Here is a 15,790-nt window from a genome sequence, read left to right as displayed (position 1 = left end):
CATGCCTTGGTTGCAGGCCAGTTCCCAGCGGGGGACTCATGAGAGGCAACCATATATTGATATTTCTCTCCTTCCCTTCCCCTCTAAAGATAAATAAATAAAAATTTTTTTTAAAAAGACTTCCTGTAAAAAAAAAAAGGCTTTTTTTAAAAAAATTAAAAATAAAAATAAATAAATAAAAATAAAAATTACAGAAAAGACTCAAGAACAACACCCTAAGAAGCTAAAAGTAGTTATTTTGGATTGTTGGAATTGGAGTAGTTTTTTTCCCCCTCCTTTTTATTTCTCTGTATTTATCCCTTCTTAAAGCAGTATGTAATACTTTTATAACCAGGAAAAAAATTTTAATATTAAAGGTGGAGTAGGATGGGGAAGAATACTTTTTTCTTTTTTAGAATACTCTTTCTTAAGCTCACAACCATGAGACTTGAACTTCACAAGGGTGTCATGTGGTTGTCTTGTTTGTTGCCTCAACCCAGTACCTAGAACAAGGCCAGGCACTTAGCAGGTGTTTGTTCACCGAGGGTAGGTTAGAAGACAAGCTCAGCTTTTTCATCCAGGTTGAACCTCAAAAATGGTACCAAACCCAATACAGTCATAAACACAGTTACAGTTTTATAAATAGACATGGGATTTTGACCTTAATCAAACTGGAAACCAAACAGGCTCCAGCCCCAAGTTCCGGGACGGAGAGGGAAAGTAAACAGGCTGCAGCTTTAATTCAGTTCCCTCGTGCAAATAACTGAATATGGCTATTGATTAGTGAAAAATAGTTTTATTTTCTTGTGCAAAAAAATATTTCAAGTCAAGCTAGTCAGTCACACTTGAGTGGGCCCTGCCTACATAAGAAACGTGGAAAGAAGAGGTACTTGAAATTGTACTCGGTTTGGGCTAAGCAGTAAGCAATCTCTTGGTCACACTTGCATAAGAGTTCCTGGCATTTGTCCTCTGTTGGTTCTGAAAGAAAAGGGAAAACAGATTAGAGCAGAGAGTTGCAGGTAAACATGAGGGAAGCCAGCAACACTGTTGGCAGGAAGGGTCGCACATGGCATCTGTGGGATGTTTGACAGTTCACCAGTGATCATCGCGTCCTGGCAACTCCAGGAGGAAGGTGATGTTGGCCCCATTTTGCAGAGAAGGAAATTGAAGTTGTCAGAGACGTGACTTCAGAAGCAGAGTCCAAAGTCCACACGAACTTTGGGCTTCTCTTTTGCATCAGTACTACACTATTTCATTTGAGGATCCAGTTAGATAAGCAGTAGGGGACCCTCCAGGTCTTTTTTAGGAATGCCTGCTCTGCTACTTCTAGCTTTGTGACCTTGCCTAAATGACTCAAGTCTTCATTTAAAATGGGGCATTATTCACTTTGCGGGTTCTTGGGAAGCCTATGTGAAGTACCCAGGAAAAACTTGGCATGCACTCAATCAGTGTTGGCTCCACCTGTATTTCTCTGCCTTCTTTCTCCGAGTCTCCTTCAGATGCTCCTTCGAGAATACGAGTTTGTTGTAGACAACAACCACACATCCATCCCTCCTCTCCATCCTGGCTGAGCCTGCCTTCTACAGTGGGGCAAAGGCTGCCATCCAAAGATATCTTCAATAAGTCTCCCTCTGCATCCCCACTTTCTTTAATTGAGGAAAAGTTCCCAAAACAAAATTTACCATTTTAGTAAATTCATGATTTTGTGTCATCATCACCTCTATCTGATCCTACTAAAACATTTCTATCACCCCAAGAGAGACCTTGTGTGCATTCAGGTGTCACTCCCCATTAACCCTCTCCTGCGTCCCTGTCAATACTAATTTGTTTTTTGTCCCTATCGATGTGCCCATTCTGGATATTTCATATACTTGGGGTCCTATACTTATGTGGCCTTTTGTGTCTGGCTCCTTTCACTGAGTATCACGTTTTCAAGGTTCACCCATGTTGTAGTAGGTTCACCTGCTTTATTTTCCAACACAGCAGTTATAAAAGCACTTGGTACAGACACAATTTCCCACTCTCCTCATTTTAGATTTCTGTCTTACCTAAAATGCAGCATGGAGGCTGGCAGAGTCGCTTCTCAATAATATTTATTGGGAGAACACAGAAAAGCCTCTCATATCAACACAGCATCTAAGTTTTATTATTCCCATTTTACAGATGTGTAAAATGAGGCTCAGAGGGATTCAGTAACTTGTCCAAGACCATAGGGCTGGGAAGGGGTGGACCAAGGACTCCCACCCAGGGTCTTCCAACCCAGTGCCTGTACCTCCCTGTGTTCCCATCCTCCTCTCTGAGCAAGAAAGACTCAAAAGCAACACTTGGTCTCACTGCTCCATAGCCTCATAACCCAACAGCACCATGTTATTCAAGAATAATAAAAACTTAAAAGGAAAAATAGCTCCCAAGGGTTAAGTTTAAAATAAAGGCCTGCCAGTAAATATTATTATAGGTTTAAAATTTTTTTAATATATTTAAGTCAGGCCCATAAATGGAAAATGGGCCACACCTGTAATTAAGTAAACAACTATGTTCAGAATATCTCCAACGAGAATAAGAGAATATTTTTAGCCAAAAATGCATAATAGATATTTTGGTTCTCTTCATTTGGTTCAGGGAGGTCAGTTCTGTAAACAGGCACAGACTCCACCAATAAATATTTTATAAACAACACCATGTTCCCATGGTTAGAGTAAGCAGAACATGCAAGTCGAAGGGAAGAAGGCACTACCCACACCGGAAGGGGGCAGCTTGGAGACGGGGAATGTGCCCAGCAGCAGGCGCATCACTGCCACGTTAAGCAGGTCACTTCTTTCCCTGGGCTTCAGTGTCCCCAACTCTAAATGAGAAGGCTGGATGAGATGATGTCTGGGGTGCTTTCAGTCCTAAACGTTAATGTTGTGTCTCGATATTACTTCAGCTTCACTATTATGCCAGCCCCTAACTCATACTAAGAAGATACGGCTTAGGATCTGTGCGTATTTAAGAACATCCTCTTTATAACTCATGATCGCCTCCTCTCCTCCAGAACAGACCAAGTTTCAGAAGAAAGAGTTCTAGAGGAAAGTTACACCAGACCATCGGTTCTCTCTGGTGGGAGGTAGCGGGGTCCGAGAGAGGTTCAGATCAGGATGAGGAAGGGAGGAGAAGAGATGGGAGAGACAAGAGATGGGATAAACCCCTGTTTATCACATTATAAACCCTTCTTTTCATCTTTGAAACACCCATCTTCAAGGTAAGGAAACTAAGGGCCAGAAATGTCATCCATCTAGGGCCAAGAGATTTTCAACAAAAGAAAGAGGAGTTTCTTCAAGAAATGGTACTGGGACAACTGGATATCCACATGCAAAAAAATGAAGTTGGATGCCTACCACAATCCATGCACTACAGTTCACTCAGCCCCGGCTGGGTGGCTCAGTTGGTTAGAGCATCTTCCCAATATGCTATGGTTGCAGGTTCAGTCTCTGCTCAGGGCACATACAAGAAGCAACCAATGGAGGCATAAATGAGGAGAACAACATAGCGATGGTTCTCTTTCTCTAAAATCAATTTAAAAAATTTTAAGAGTATGAGCCCTGGCTGGTGTAGCTCAGTGGATTGAGTGCAGGAGTGTGAAGCAAAGAGTCACCGGTTCGATTCCCAGTCAGGGCACATGCATAGGTTGCAGGCCAGGTCCCCAGTAGGGGATACGTGAGAGGCAACCACACATTGATGTTTCTCTCCCACTTTCTCCTTCCCTTCCCCTCTCTCTAAAAATAAATAAAATATTAAAAAAAATTTAAGAGTATGAAAGCACTGGCTGGCATGGCCCAGTTTGTGGGATGCCATCCCGCAAAGCAAAATGTTGCCAGTTTGATTGCCGGTCAGGCACACACCTGGGTGGCAGGTTCAGTCAGTCACAGGCAACAGACCGATGTTATGTTCCTCTCTCATACTGATGCTTCTCTTCCTCTCTTTCTCCCTCCCTTCCCCTCTTGCTAAAAAATATAAAATAAAATAAACTGAAAGTGGGTCAATAACCTAGACATAAGAATTCAAATGATAAAACTATTGGAAGGAAACGGGGGTGAATCCTCCTGACCTTGGATCTAGTAATGCCTTCTTAGACAGGACACCACACATGTGACTAAGAAAAGACAAAATAGCCCTGGCTGGTGTAGCTCAGTGGATTGAGCACAGGCTGTGAATTAAAGGGTTGCCAGTTTGATTCCCAGCCAAGGCATATGCCTGGGTTTCATGCCAGGTCCCCATTGGGGGCCACGTGAGAGGCAACCACACAATGATGTTTCTCTCCCTCTCTTTCTCCCTCCCTTCCCCCTCTCTAAAAATAAATAATAATAATAAATAAGTAAAATAAGAAAAAAGGCAAAATAGAAACATTGGGCTTTATCAAAACTACAACTTTTGTACATAAAAAAAATTATTTTAAAAATACTTGTAAATCACATATCTGTTAAGGGTGCAGTACCCAGACTATATAAAAACTCTTGGAACTCAACAACAGAAATGCCAAATAACCCAATTTAAAAATGAGCAAGAGACTTGAATAGACATTTCTCCAAAGACATAAAAATGGCCAAAAGCACATGAAACGATGCTCAATGTCATTAGGGGAAAGAAAATCAAAACCACAGTGAGATACACTAATCACCCCATCAGAAGGTCATCTGGCCATCTGTCATCCATCCACATTTTCATTTTATTTTGTTTTGATGCATGTCAAAGTAATTTGCAGAGATTATATGAGGCTGTATATTCCTTTTCTTTTTACTTTCAATTCTCAATTAACTCATGAAGACATTCTCTTTGTAAAATTTGGAAATGTTACAAAGAACATCAAATCACCTTCTACCATCACTCCCTTCGACCCAATTCTGTCCCTAGAGATGACCACAGCTGTCCTCAGTTTAGCTGAATGTTTTCCTGACCTCTGCATATGTCTACATTAGCCATAGAAAGTAGTACGGTACTAATTACAAGCTTTTTTTTTTTCTTTCTTAACACAATCGTGCTGGGATGGGATGGGAGTAATAGATAGAAAACTGTACTTGAAAAATAATTAAATAAATTTTTAAAAAACGCAATAGTGCTTTATTGAATATGTTATTCTGCAATTTGCTTCTTCATTCAACATCTCTCCTTGTCCTTTCTTAACCTTATCCTTTCTTCAGGCTGCAGAATCTTCCATCGTGAGGATACATCACTGATTTACATGCCCCGGACCATCTGAAGGACATTTAGGTTGTTTATATCTGGTGTCATTTCTATCTTTTTCAGTTTTTGTCCAAACGGCAGAAAAATAGATTTCTTTGTTTATTTTTTTAAGTGTTTAGTATTAAAGATATTAGATAAATCCAAAAGAGTGGCCTATGAAGAGTTGGAAGCAGTGGTAAGTTATTACAAATGGGATGCCCCGGGGACTCTCGGGGAGGTCACTGTGGGTGCTGCAGGGGACTCACCACACTCAATGCGCTGATCGACGCATTTCCACAAGTAGGGCTCCAGCTTGGCCTGGCAGCCAGCCTCCTGCCGGGCATAATAGTAACAGCAGTCGTGTTGATGACAGCACCTGTGGACGGCAGACAAGCAGACCAGCTGGTAGGGAGAGGCAGGGCCGCTCTCCTGGCCACCTTCCCGGGCAGGCCAGGGCTATGGGTGAGCATCTTCTGGTCCAGACTTTGTCCCTGAGAATCCTATCCTGGGAACTAATTCTGCTGACTCCAGGATATCCTGCCCTGCCTCCATCCCAGCCGTGTTTGAGCCTGGCCCCTGCCTGGGCCCCTCCTGCTTCACTCGCTGAATCTCTGAGCTCCAACAGAGTCTGTCTTCTCTCTGTTGCTAGAGTGAAGCTGCCTCCTGCCTATGCCCTCTGCCTCCCGCCTGTCCCTCTGGGGACACCTTATACCCACTCTTCCTCTTTTAGTCCCAGCCTAAGCCCGAGCCCCCATTCCCAGAATGTCTTCAGGCTCCCTACCTCCCAGCCTAGGAAAGTGTCCTTGTTACACCCTCTCGTAAAACCACGTTTCTTCCCTTCAGGGCAAGTTCATAATGAGACCTTCATTAGCAAGATTAACATCTGTTCTCCTAATGACTAGAGCTCTAAGATGTGGGACCATTTCTGTCTGGCTCCTCACCATGTCACCAGCAACCAATCCAGCTTAGGGCCTGCTACATAATAGGATCTCAATAATAATTATTATTGTTATCATTAGTATTATTATTTACTAATAACAATAATAATTGTCATTTACTGTTGAAAAGTGATCTGAGGAACACCCACAAATGTCCCAAATCTTGCCCATTATTCATTCATTCACTGGTATTACCTCCATCCAACCACCAGCCCTGCTCTGTGTGGAACCCTCAGCTGAGTCTGGCAAGGACAGGTCAGCCAGATTCCGCTCCGCCCTCAAAGAGCCCCCAGTCGGGTGGGGGAGGCAAACAAGCTACCAGATGCTCATGCATAGTGAGAAGTGCTGGGATGTGTGCTAAGAAGAGCGGATTCTGGAAGCCAGAGCCAGAGGCGGTGCTATGCTCACCGGGGCTTCAGGAAAGGCTCACCAGAGGGGCTAATGCTTGATTTGTGTCTGCAAAGGGGCAGGAACCAGACAACCAACCAGAGTGTGGGAGGATGTGGCCAGCAGGAGCCTTGAAGGTACAAGGCTGAGTAAAGACTTGTTAGTGACAGTCATATCCTCCAAGCTAGGAAAGATACAGTCAAATTCCGCCCTTGGCTACCTGCCAGCTGTGTGGAAATGGGAATGTGGCAATGCCTCTCTGAGTCTCAGGTCCTTGTCCATGAACAGGTTAGCCATTGTGCCTGTTTCCAAGGACGGCCATGAGAGTAAAGGAGAAGTAGTCGTGGAAAGATATACACTCACACCCATAGCACAGAACGGCACTTCTCACGTGGTAGCAGGCTGCACTGATTAGGGCCATGAGGCCAGCAAGACTGCTGAGGTTCAAATCCCAGCCCCGACTCCTTACTCGCTATGTGGTCCAGACAAGTTACTCAATTTTTCTGTGCTTCAGTTTTCTCATCTTTGTAATGGGATTGTTGTGAGGATTGAAAAGGTGTTCTCAAAACAGGTCCTGGTACATTTGAAGTCTGATCAACTTTGTTATTTATGTATTTATTTATTAGCCAAAGTAATCATCCTATAGCCAGATTGAAGAGGGCAGCTGACACCAAGGTTTGGCCTTATCAGTATGTTACCCGGAGGCCCTCTGCCTGCAAGGTAGTACCATGTGCTGTTTCCTCATAGGCCTTAACTACCCCAGAGGGTAGGAGACCTTTAAGCCTGGCCCAAGCATGGACTTACCAGTCAATGGCATCCAGGGGCTGGCCGCGGCCACCCAGGCCACAATAGCAGCCATAGCTAACATAGGCTAGGGGGGTGCGGGAGCCAACACAGTTTATGGTTTCTGCCAGTTCTATCAGTCCGCGCCAGTGCACATGTGACTTCCAGGAGGCTGGAGAGAAACAAAGGTTAGAGGCTGAAAGTCAGGTCTGCCTTGGTCCTGGGCCCTGGGGAAAGTTACTGGCATAAGAAGAGCCTAGATGACTGCCTGGGTTTGAATTCTGCTCCTACTTCCAAGCTGTGTGACCTTTGGCAACTTATTCCAGCTCTCTGTGCCTTGGTTTCCTCATCTATAAAATAGAGGGATAAGTGTATCTCGTTTGATAAAATAAAGTGTGGCCATAAATGTAAAGCACCTGGCACATAACAAGCTCTAACTATTATCACCAATATCCTCAAGGCAGCCCTGAAAGAGAAAACAAGACACAGAGCCACAGCATCTGGAAGATCCCACCACTGGACCTGTGCATAGGCTGGTCCCTTCCTGGAATATCCTGACTCCCAATCTCCTGCCCTTGTCAATTCTAGACAGAGTCAGAGTCCAAGTTGGACATCAAATGTCTGTCCAGTTACCTGTGATGAGTACTGGACATCAGAGATGAGCTAAACAGGGTCCCTGCCACCAAGGAGGGCTCCCCTATGGGGGCTTCCCTGTCCCTGGTTCTTCCCCCGCCCCCCTCGGCCCCCGACTAACACCACCTCTTCTGTCAATCTCTGGTTTGGGGGCCTCTCAATCTCCTCTCATTTCACTGCCCAGGCCCCACTTTCTCCCACACAGGGAGGCCCTGTGGCCCAAGCCCAGCCATGCCTCTGACACAGAGCAGTGCACAGTAGGTGCACTGAAAACCCTGCCTTTCAGCGGTGAGCAAGAGGAGGCATGGGCAGTAAGAATGAGCCCCACAGTCGCACGCCAGCAAGAACCTGGCTGACTGGGGGCTCCAACCTAGGCTTCTGACTCCCAATCCAGCATTTGTCCCTCCTTGCCCAGGAACATCCGGGCAAGGAGGTCTGCCAGGGTGGCAGAGCTGAGGGGCACGGAGCAGATAGAGGCCACTCCTCAAAGCCAGGCATCTCCAAACCCACTGTAACCTGGGCATCAGAGAATCCCAGAGCAACTCCTCCTTCTGAAGGCAATGAGCCTATTCTTTCTGGCATTTGGTCAAACACAAGTCAGGGCAATAACAGGCGATGCAGTCCCTTGAATCTCAGCCTGCACCAGGCATCATCTGTGGTCACTGGCACAGCCTCCTTATCTTCTGGGTAGCAGTAATCCCACTTACAGATAGGGACAGTGAGACAGAGAGAGGAGAAAGGACCCTTCCCAGGTCACGGGGCTGGTGAGCCTCACAGCAGAAGCCCACACCCAGGGGGTGGGTTTCCTGGGAGTCCGCTCCCCACTGCTCTGGGGCTGCCAATACAGAGATGTATGCATTGTATGTGGTCACCATGTCTCTTTTTTGTCTTTTCATCTAGAACAAGTTTTTATGACACTGACTTTTTTGAAGAATACTGAACCAAATTAAATCTAATTTGGGGTTTTTTTTTTCCACAGTGGAGAAAGTAGCATATTCACGTGGGGGAATAGAGAGAAGTTAAATATAAAACAAAATGTAAAAAAAACAAGTTTAGACTTCAACGCTTCCCCTTCCTTTCTGGATGACTAGTCCTCGTTCTCTCGGGACTTGCCGAGTGCTGCTCCCAGCTGCCCACACCTCTACCTCAAACCCCCCGTGGCTCCCATCACCCTCCAGATACAGCTCCAGAGGCCTGGCAGGAGCCCATCCCTCCCTCCTCTCCAGTGTCCTCTCTCAATGCCCACCACACGGACTTGCTCACCATTGCCTGTTCCTCCAGTTCAATTCCCCATCACATATATCCTGTGCTGCAAATGCCCTCACACCATCCTCACCCAGCTCACCTGCTAGAATCTGCCTGCCCTCCGGTGACCACAGGGGCCCTTGTCACACTGTGCTGCTATCTGCTTATGGGAGTGACCTTCCAGCCTGGGAGCTCTTTGAGGAGAGATTGCTGCCATAGGCAGCTTCAGCTCCCCTGGCACGCACTGGGCTTCCAGGAAAGGTCCCTTGACTTCTGGATGCACCAAGCCCCAGCTCAAGCATACCTGACAGGACCCCAGTCTTAATCCTATACCTCACAGCTGTGCTGTCCCCAGAAGTCCCCCACCGTGACCTAACTATGTTCTGGCATCTCAGTGTCCTGGGTACAGCCCTATGGGGAACCCAAGCATGGGGCAGACGCCCAGCAGTGGGTTTGGAACCAAGGAAAACACTCCCTCCAGGCCAGTGTAGGTGGGGCAGGTCACTCTGGGGTCTGTTTGCTCTGTCTGGCCACGGCAGCCTCGCTGGGAGTGCCATGGCTGCCCAAGCTTCCTATCTTCCAAGGCCTGAGAGTGTGTGTGTGTGTGTGTGTGTGTGTGTGTGTGTGTGTGTTTTCCTTGGGGTATCTTTGCTTATGTCTGTGTGTGAGCCTGTTCATGAGCCATACACCTAAGTGTCCAGGTTAGGCTGGGGGTGTGTATGTATATAATGCAGCATCTATGTATTTCCCTGTGAGTGTGTGTGCCTGTACACCTCAGAAATGGGCAGCCACTGAGGGAACCTCTCCAGGGATGGGTTTCTTACCCAAGAAGGTAGCCTTACGGTCTTCCCTGACCCCAGGTAGCCCCGAGTCTCTTCTTCCCCTGCTCCTCCGGGCCTCTGATGTCCACCCCCACCTCCCATGCCCCAGGGGCTGGTGAGTGAACAGTCAGTTCACTGCATCCTGGGCCAGGTAAATGGGGAGGGGCTGGTGGGTGAAGAAGGATACGGTGATTGGAGGGGATGTTTAAAGAGGACACTGAGCTTCCCTGAGCCCTCCCCCCTCCCCCCCACCCAAGGAAGGACTGGGCTAGACTTGGGTTCCTAGGAGGAGTTAATGAGTGGAAGCTCTTGGGGTGGGCTGGGGGACAGGGTTCTTAGAAATCTGGTAAGAAACGTGTCAGTGAGGCAGAGAAAGGAGGGCTCAGGCTGCAGAGCTCCTGGGACCTTGGAAAGCTCTGGTAAGTTGGAGTCCTTGCAGAGGGGTGGGGAGCAGGAATCCTGGCCCAGGAGAGAGGGTTGAAGGAGTCCCGCGAACTCCTGGGTCCCCTCGAGGGGCCCATTCCTCACTCACCTGCGCAGGGCAGGAGTCCGGGTACCAGGAGCAGCAGCAGAGGCAGCATTATTGGCTGGCACAGGGGCAGCTGACCCACAGGATGGTGGCAGGTGTGGGGCGATCTGGCGGGCCAGCGTAGTTACCAAGCCCGATCTGGCGGGCCACTGTACTCACCAAGCCCCGGCCGAACCCCTTCCCCCACGCCCCGCCCTGCCCGTTTCCGCCCCTGCCATCACCTTTCCTCAGGGCCGGGCGGAGCCCGGCAGGGTCAGGCCCCTGGGGAGCCAAGAAAAGGAATGGGTGCCCGAGGCGTGAGAGAGAATCCAGCCCAGAAACTCTCGGATGAGGGTTTGGGGGAATTACGGAGGAAAGGAGTTTAGAACAGATGAAGTCACAGAGCAAACTCGTAAAAAGTGTGCTGTGTTAATATTATCACCTGCGGCCCCCTCCCAGCGCTCACCTGGCCTCCAAAAGGAGAAGACTTGGAGGAGGGGGAAATACTGAAATTATTTTAAACACTTTAAATGTAGAAAACTTGTTGCTCCAGATGCCTCTAGAAACCAGCTCTTTGCACCAGCCCCCACCACCGCTACAGTCGGGAAAACCGAGGGGGTCAAAGATTTGCGGAAGGTCACGCAGTGGGTTCTGGTTACAGACAGAGCTGAAATCGTGTAGGAGCCGAGCGAGCCCCGCACCCCTCACCCTTTCTGCCTCAGGCTTCCGTCTGGTCAAGGGTAATAAGGCCTCCTCCAAAGGACATATGAAGTGGAGGAGACAGGCGCAGTAGCGGCTCGGCATTGAAAGGAGATGAGAGCTGTGACACACATCCTTTCCCCTTTGTCCCCACTCAGTGGCATCAGTTTCTGTTGATTTCTAGCCGTAACTGCTTCTGAGAGTGGAACCCTGGACTCCTTCCCTTTCCATGGCCAAGCTCTAGTAAAAGTAATGGCGACTAACGGTGGTCATGTCTCACCAGCTACAATGAGCTATAATGGCACCAGCGCATGTACTTATCACAACCTCAGACCCCTGGCGCCCCCATTTCACAGGGAAAAACTGAGGCTCGGGGAAGCTAAGAACCGAGAATTGCGAGTGCCCAGATCCGAATTCATTACTATAGGGTGCCAAACCTCCATCTGCCTCCCGCTATGAAAACCTGAGGCATCGGACCACTGCTCTGCCTCTGTCTGAGTCACTGCCTCCCCACTGCAGTGAGCTCCCCAAGGCCAGGCTTGGCACTCTCCTCTTGGAGCCCCAGGGTGTGTGTGTGTGTATGTGTGTGTGTGTGTGTGCCCCCCACACAACAGGTGTTCGGTTAGGGTTCCTCCTTACAGATTATGGGTTTCAGACTCTCCAAAACGTCTGAAAATTAAAGAACATTTCCTTTCTTCTGAATCTCCCATGGGTAATGGGGGATAAAATAACCCACAAAAATTTGTGGAGAAAGACTTTTGTTTTCAAGGAATTTTCCAATCAATGGGCACAGAGAAAAAATTATTTATATTGATAATCCATTATAATTAAAAAGTTAGGAAATCTGTTCTCAGTATTAAAACTTTTGCATCAAAAACTCGACTACTTTAACTGGTTAGCCTCCATCGTCTGCAAAGCTCATCCATACAGAATAATTTGTTCCTAATTATGCTCAATAACTGGGGCATTGGGCCCATCACCAAATATACTAATGTCCCACACTCCATCAAAATTTACATGTTAAAAACATAAATTATAAGTCGTGTCTTCAAGAGCCTCAGTTGAAAGTACTGAGAGATGAGGGGGTATGAAAGAATGTGAATAGGACCAGAAACTGGTTCACTTCCTAAGGGTGAGTTACACATGTCAGTGGCCTGTGCCCTAGTGTTGGTCTCAGTTTAGCCAGACCTTAGGTTTCGTCCCAATCTACTGACAAAAGGTTGCCCTGAGTGTTTGGTGAGCAAAAGGATTTCGTCTTCTTTGTGGCAGAAGTGGGCACCCTTCTGTGACTGCAAGGAAAAATAACCACGCACACCAGGGACCATGTGGCTTGGGGGTTTCCCCAGCTCATGAGACCACATAGAAGAGAACGGTGAATTCCAGTACAGACCAGCACACCCTTCACCGGAGTGACCTGTCTCTGGAGGTAGCTCTAAAAAAAATAAAGTACTCAGACAAGATTTATTCACAAAAGTGATCCTTAGCAAAGAGCAAAAACAAGTGAGAAGAAATCTCAATCTCCAACAATAAAAAGACAGTTATAAGATTTTTCCATATGATAGACTATGCATTCATTCTAATATAGTGTTTTTAAAAAATATTTAATGGCCATTTAAAAATACTTTAAAAAGTAGAAACTTACCATACAATTATAGACCATACGACTGAAAGGGTGATGAATGTAAGTATATCTACAAACACATATTGACTATAATACATAAATGGGGCTCTCTGGAGGGAGCAGGAGGAAGAGGGAAGAAAAAAGATAGGAAAAAATGAGTGAAATGTATTAAAATGTACCGGTTATCTTCTGGTGGTGGAGTTGCATGAATTTTTATCTTTGTCTCTTTATCCAAATTTCCATTAAAACCTAAACTTTCGTGATTCAGAAAAATTGAAACCCAATCTAGACTAACAAACTTTAATTAACAAACTTCAATAAAGCACACCTGACTGGTGCTGCTCAGTTAGTTGGGCATCATCCCATGAAGCCAAAGGTCACCAGTTCGCTTTCAAGTCAGAGCCAGGGCCGGGTTGCAGGCTGGTCACTGAAGGCAACTTTTAGATGCTTCTTTCTCACATCAGTGTTTCTTCCCCCGCTTTTCTCCCTCCCTTCCCCTCTCTCTAAAAATAAATAAATAAAATCTTTTAAAAAGTAAAGCTTGTCTATTGAAGAAAAGTTGTCTTGATATTATTCTAAAACAGAGCCACAACATAAAGATACCTATATTCATCGGTTTTTGATTTCTGTTTTGTGATTTTTTTAAAAAGGCTTCATATTCTTGCAGTTAACACAGGTTGTGGGGAGGGAGAAGAGGGTATTGTTTAATAAGCATGGTGTCAATACATATGCATTTACCTTTTGAACAGCAATATAATTTTAAGAATCTATGACAAACATATACTGGCAAAAATATGACAAGACATATGCTCAAGGCTATTACTCATTTTAACACCTATTATAGTAAAGTAGTGGAAACAACAGAAATGCCTATCGACAGAGGAATGGTGCAGCCTTGCAATTTTAATAACTTTTAATCAGAAATAGTACTGTTTTTTAAAATATATATATTTATTTATTTTGGGGGGGTGGAGAAAGGGAGAGAGAAACATCAATGTGCGAGAGAAACATCAACTGGATGCCTCCCATACACACCCTGGCCCAGGATCAAACCTGTAACCTAGGTGTGTGCCCTGATTAGGATTTGAACCCCAGTCTTTTGGTGTACAGGGCAATGCTTCAACCAACTGAGCCACATCAGCCATAGCAGAAACAGTACAGTTTTTGTTGGGTACTGCCCTGCCTGGTTTCAGAAGCCGTAAGCCCCCATGGCTAAGGCTGAGTAAAGGACCTTGGGACCATAAGCCACGTAGGAGACAAAGCTTTTCTTCCTTGTAGGGGTACCACCTCTGCCACCTTTCTCATCACCCTGCTTGGCCCCTTTCTCTTCACTCTGACTGGTTATCCAATGATGGGTAAAATTCCTCAAAAGAGGGATGACCTAAGACAGGCATGGTCATGAAGGGCCCTCAGGGAAGGACTTAGGGAGCTATAGAAAAAGGAAGTGATGGACCCTTACCCCTTAGCTTTGACATAGCCTGAGTCCTCATTCTGTCTGCAACAAGTCTCCTAATCTTTTGGCTGCTTTACTTCCCCTGCCTGACTTAAGCCTGAAACAATGCCTTAAGCCTGAAGCAATGCTGGAAATGGGTGCGGCCCTGTGCTGGAAAAGGCAGGTTCCCTAGGGCAATCAGGCCTAAGAGAGAATGCAAAAAATCCCACGAAACCTACTTTGCTAATACCTTCAATTTAAATGATAAGGGTCCAGGCCCTGGCTGGTGTAGCTCAGTGGATTGAGCGCGGGCCTGCGAACCACACAATCGCGGTTCGATTCCCAGTCAGGGCACATGCCTGGGTTGCAGGCCAGTTCCCAGCAGGGGACTCACAAGAAGCAACCATACATTGATATTTCTCTCTTTCCCTTCCTCTCTAAAGATAAATAAATAAAATCTTTAAAAAAAAATAAATAAATGATAAGGGTCCAAGCAGGAAGTAAGTTTGTTCCCTAAAGGTTTATGGCCCTTTAACTATCTGACCCTGACTCAGAATAAGCCCTCAGAGTTCTTTGAATGCTATCTTTTGTTTAATAATTTCTGCCTGACAATGACTGATGAGCTTTACGTATACATCCTATTTTCCTGTGCAAATTAAACTCAATAAAAGTTTATCAAGGCAAGGGTTGAGGCACTGCTCTCCCCTGGAGAGAGAAGCTGCACCGTCCCTTTTCCTCCACAGGACTCAGTAGTCCATGTGAATTTGCCTCGTATCTCATCCATAATGCCACAGATCCGAGGAGCTGGGATCCACATCAGTTTTAATGAGAAAGCATTTTGCATATAGCTATGAGTGATCTCCAGAACATATTGTCAAGTAAAAAAAAAAAAGATGTAAAATAGTATGTATATTAGGCCCTGTTCTGTTTTCAAAAGGTAAGGGGAGTATATAAATGCACATACATATAACTTGTTCTATATATAAAAGTAACATTGGGGAGATAAACCAAAAACTAATTAAAATGGTTACCTAGGTTACCTGTAGGGAATAACAGAACAGACTGAAGAAAGGGTAAAAGGAAGACTTCTCTTTGTGTATTTTATTTTATTAGTTTTGACTGCAGATTCATGTAAAAATTTTATATAATTTGGAAAGTAAGCTAAAAGGATAATATCCCTAAAATAAAAACAAACAAATGAATGAATTTATCTATGTAAGTAGTAGGTAGATACCAACAAGAAGAATTATTTTGAAAGATTTGAATATATAATATTTTGACTGTACATCCTAGAGACCAAACACCTACACCAAGGAATCCTAAATTGTGTTCAACAAGTTTATTGATAGTGGTAATGGTATATAAATTTTAAAATAAAGTGAATATAGCAAACCAGGAATAGAGAAAACTTCCTCATCTTGATGAAGAATATTTACAATCAACATCATAGTTAATGGTGAGAAAGTAGAAGCTTTCCTGCTAAGATCGGGAATATAGCAAGAATGGCCTTTCACACCACTCCTTTTCACATGAGGCTGGGAGTCCTGG

At 45.5% G+C, this 15,790-nt stretch overlaps 1 protein-coding gene across 1 annotated transcript; it reads right to left on the bottom strand.

Annotated features, from left to right (window-relative positions):
* Nucleotides 1-451: 451 nt before the first annotated feature.
* LOC119002062 (group 10 secretory phospholipase A2-like) lies at nt 452-11,294 on the bottom strand. Its single transcript, XM_037067739.1, has 5 exons — nt 10,957-11,294; nt 10,515-10,618; nt 7,305-7,455; nt 5,442-5,551; nt 452-957 (listed from the first exon to the last, which is right to left on the bottom strand). Exons 1-5 carry the CDS (start codon nt 11,292-11,294, stop codon nt 815-817), a joined length of 846 nt encoding a protein of 281 aa, XP_036923634.1. The 3' UTR covers nt 452-814.
* Nucleotides 11,295-15,790: the final 4,496 nt, after the last annotated feature.

The sequence above is a fragment of the Sturnira hondurensis genome, unplaced genomic scaffold (assembly GCF_014824575.4).
Source record: "Sturnira hondurensis isolate 20B ecotype Veracruz unplaced genomic scaffold, ASM1482457v3 Scaffold0017394, whole genome shotgun sequence".
Lineage (NCBI taxonomy): Eukaryota > Metazoa > Chordata > Mammalia > Chiroptera > Phyllostomidae > Sturnira > Sturnira hondurensis.
Note: the sequence above shows the minus strand (reverse complement) of the source record. Positions and strands in the feature narration are given on the sequence as shown.

Excerpts from the sequence above, each read along its gene's own strand:
- LOC119002062 (XM_037067739.1), bottom strand. The coding sequence starts at position 11,294 with ATGCCGAGCCGCTACTGCGCCTGTCTCCTCCACTTCATATGTCCTTTG. Across the intron at positions 7,456-10,514 it reads CGGACTCCTGCCCTGCGCAG|CCTCCTGGAAGTCACATGTG; the intron begins GTGAGTGAGGAA and ends GTTTCTCTCCAG. Across the intron at positions 5,552-7,304 it reads CCCCTGGATGCCATTGACTG|GTGCTGTCATCAACACGACT; the intron begins GTAAGTCCATGC and ends TGCCGTCCACAG.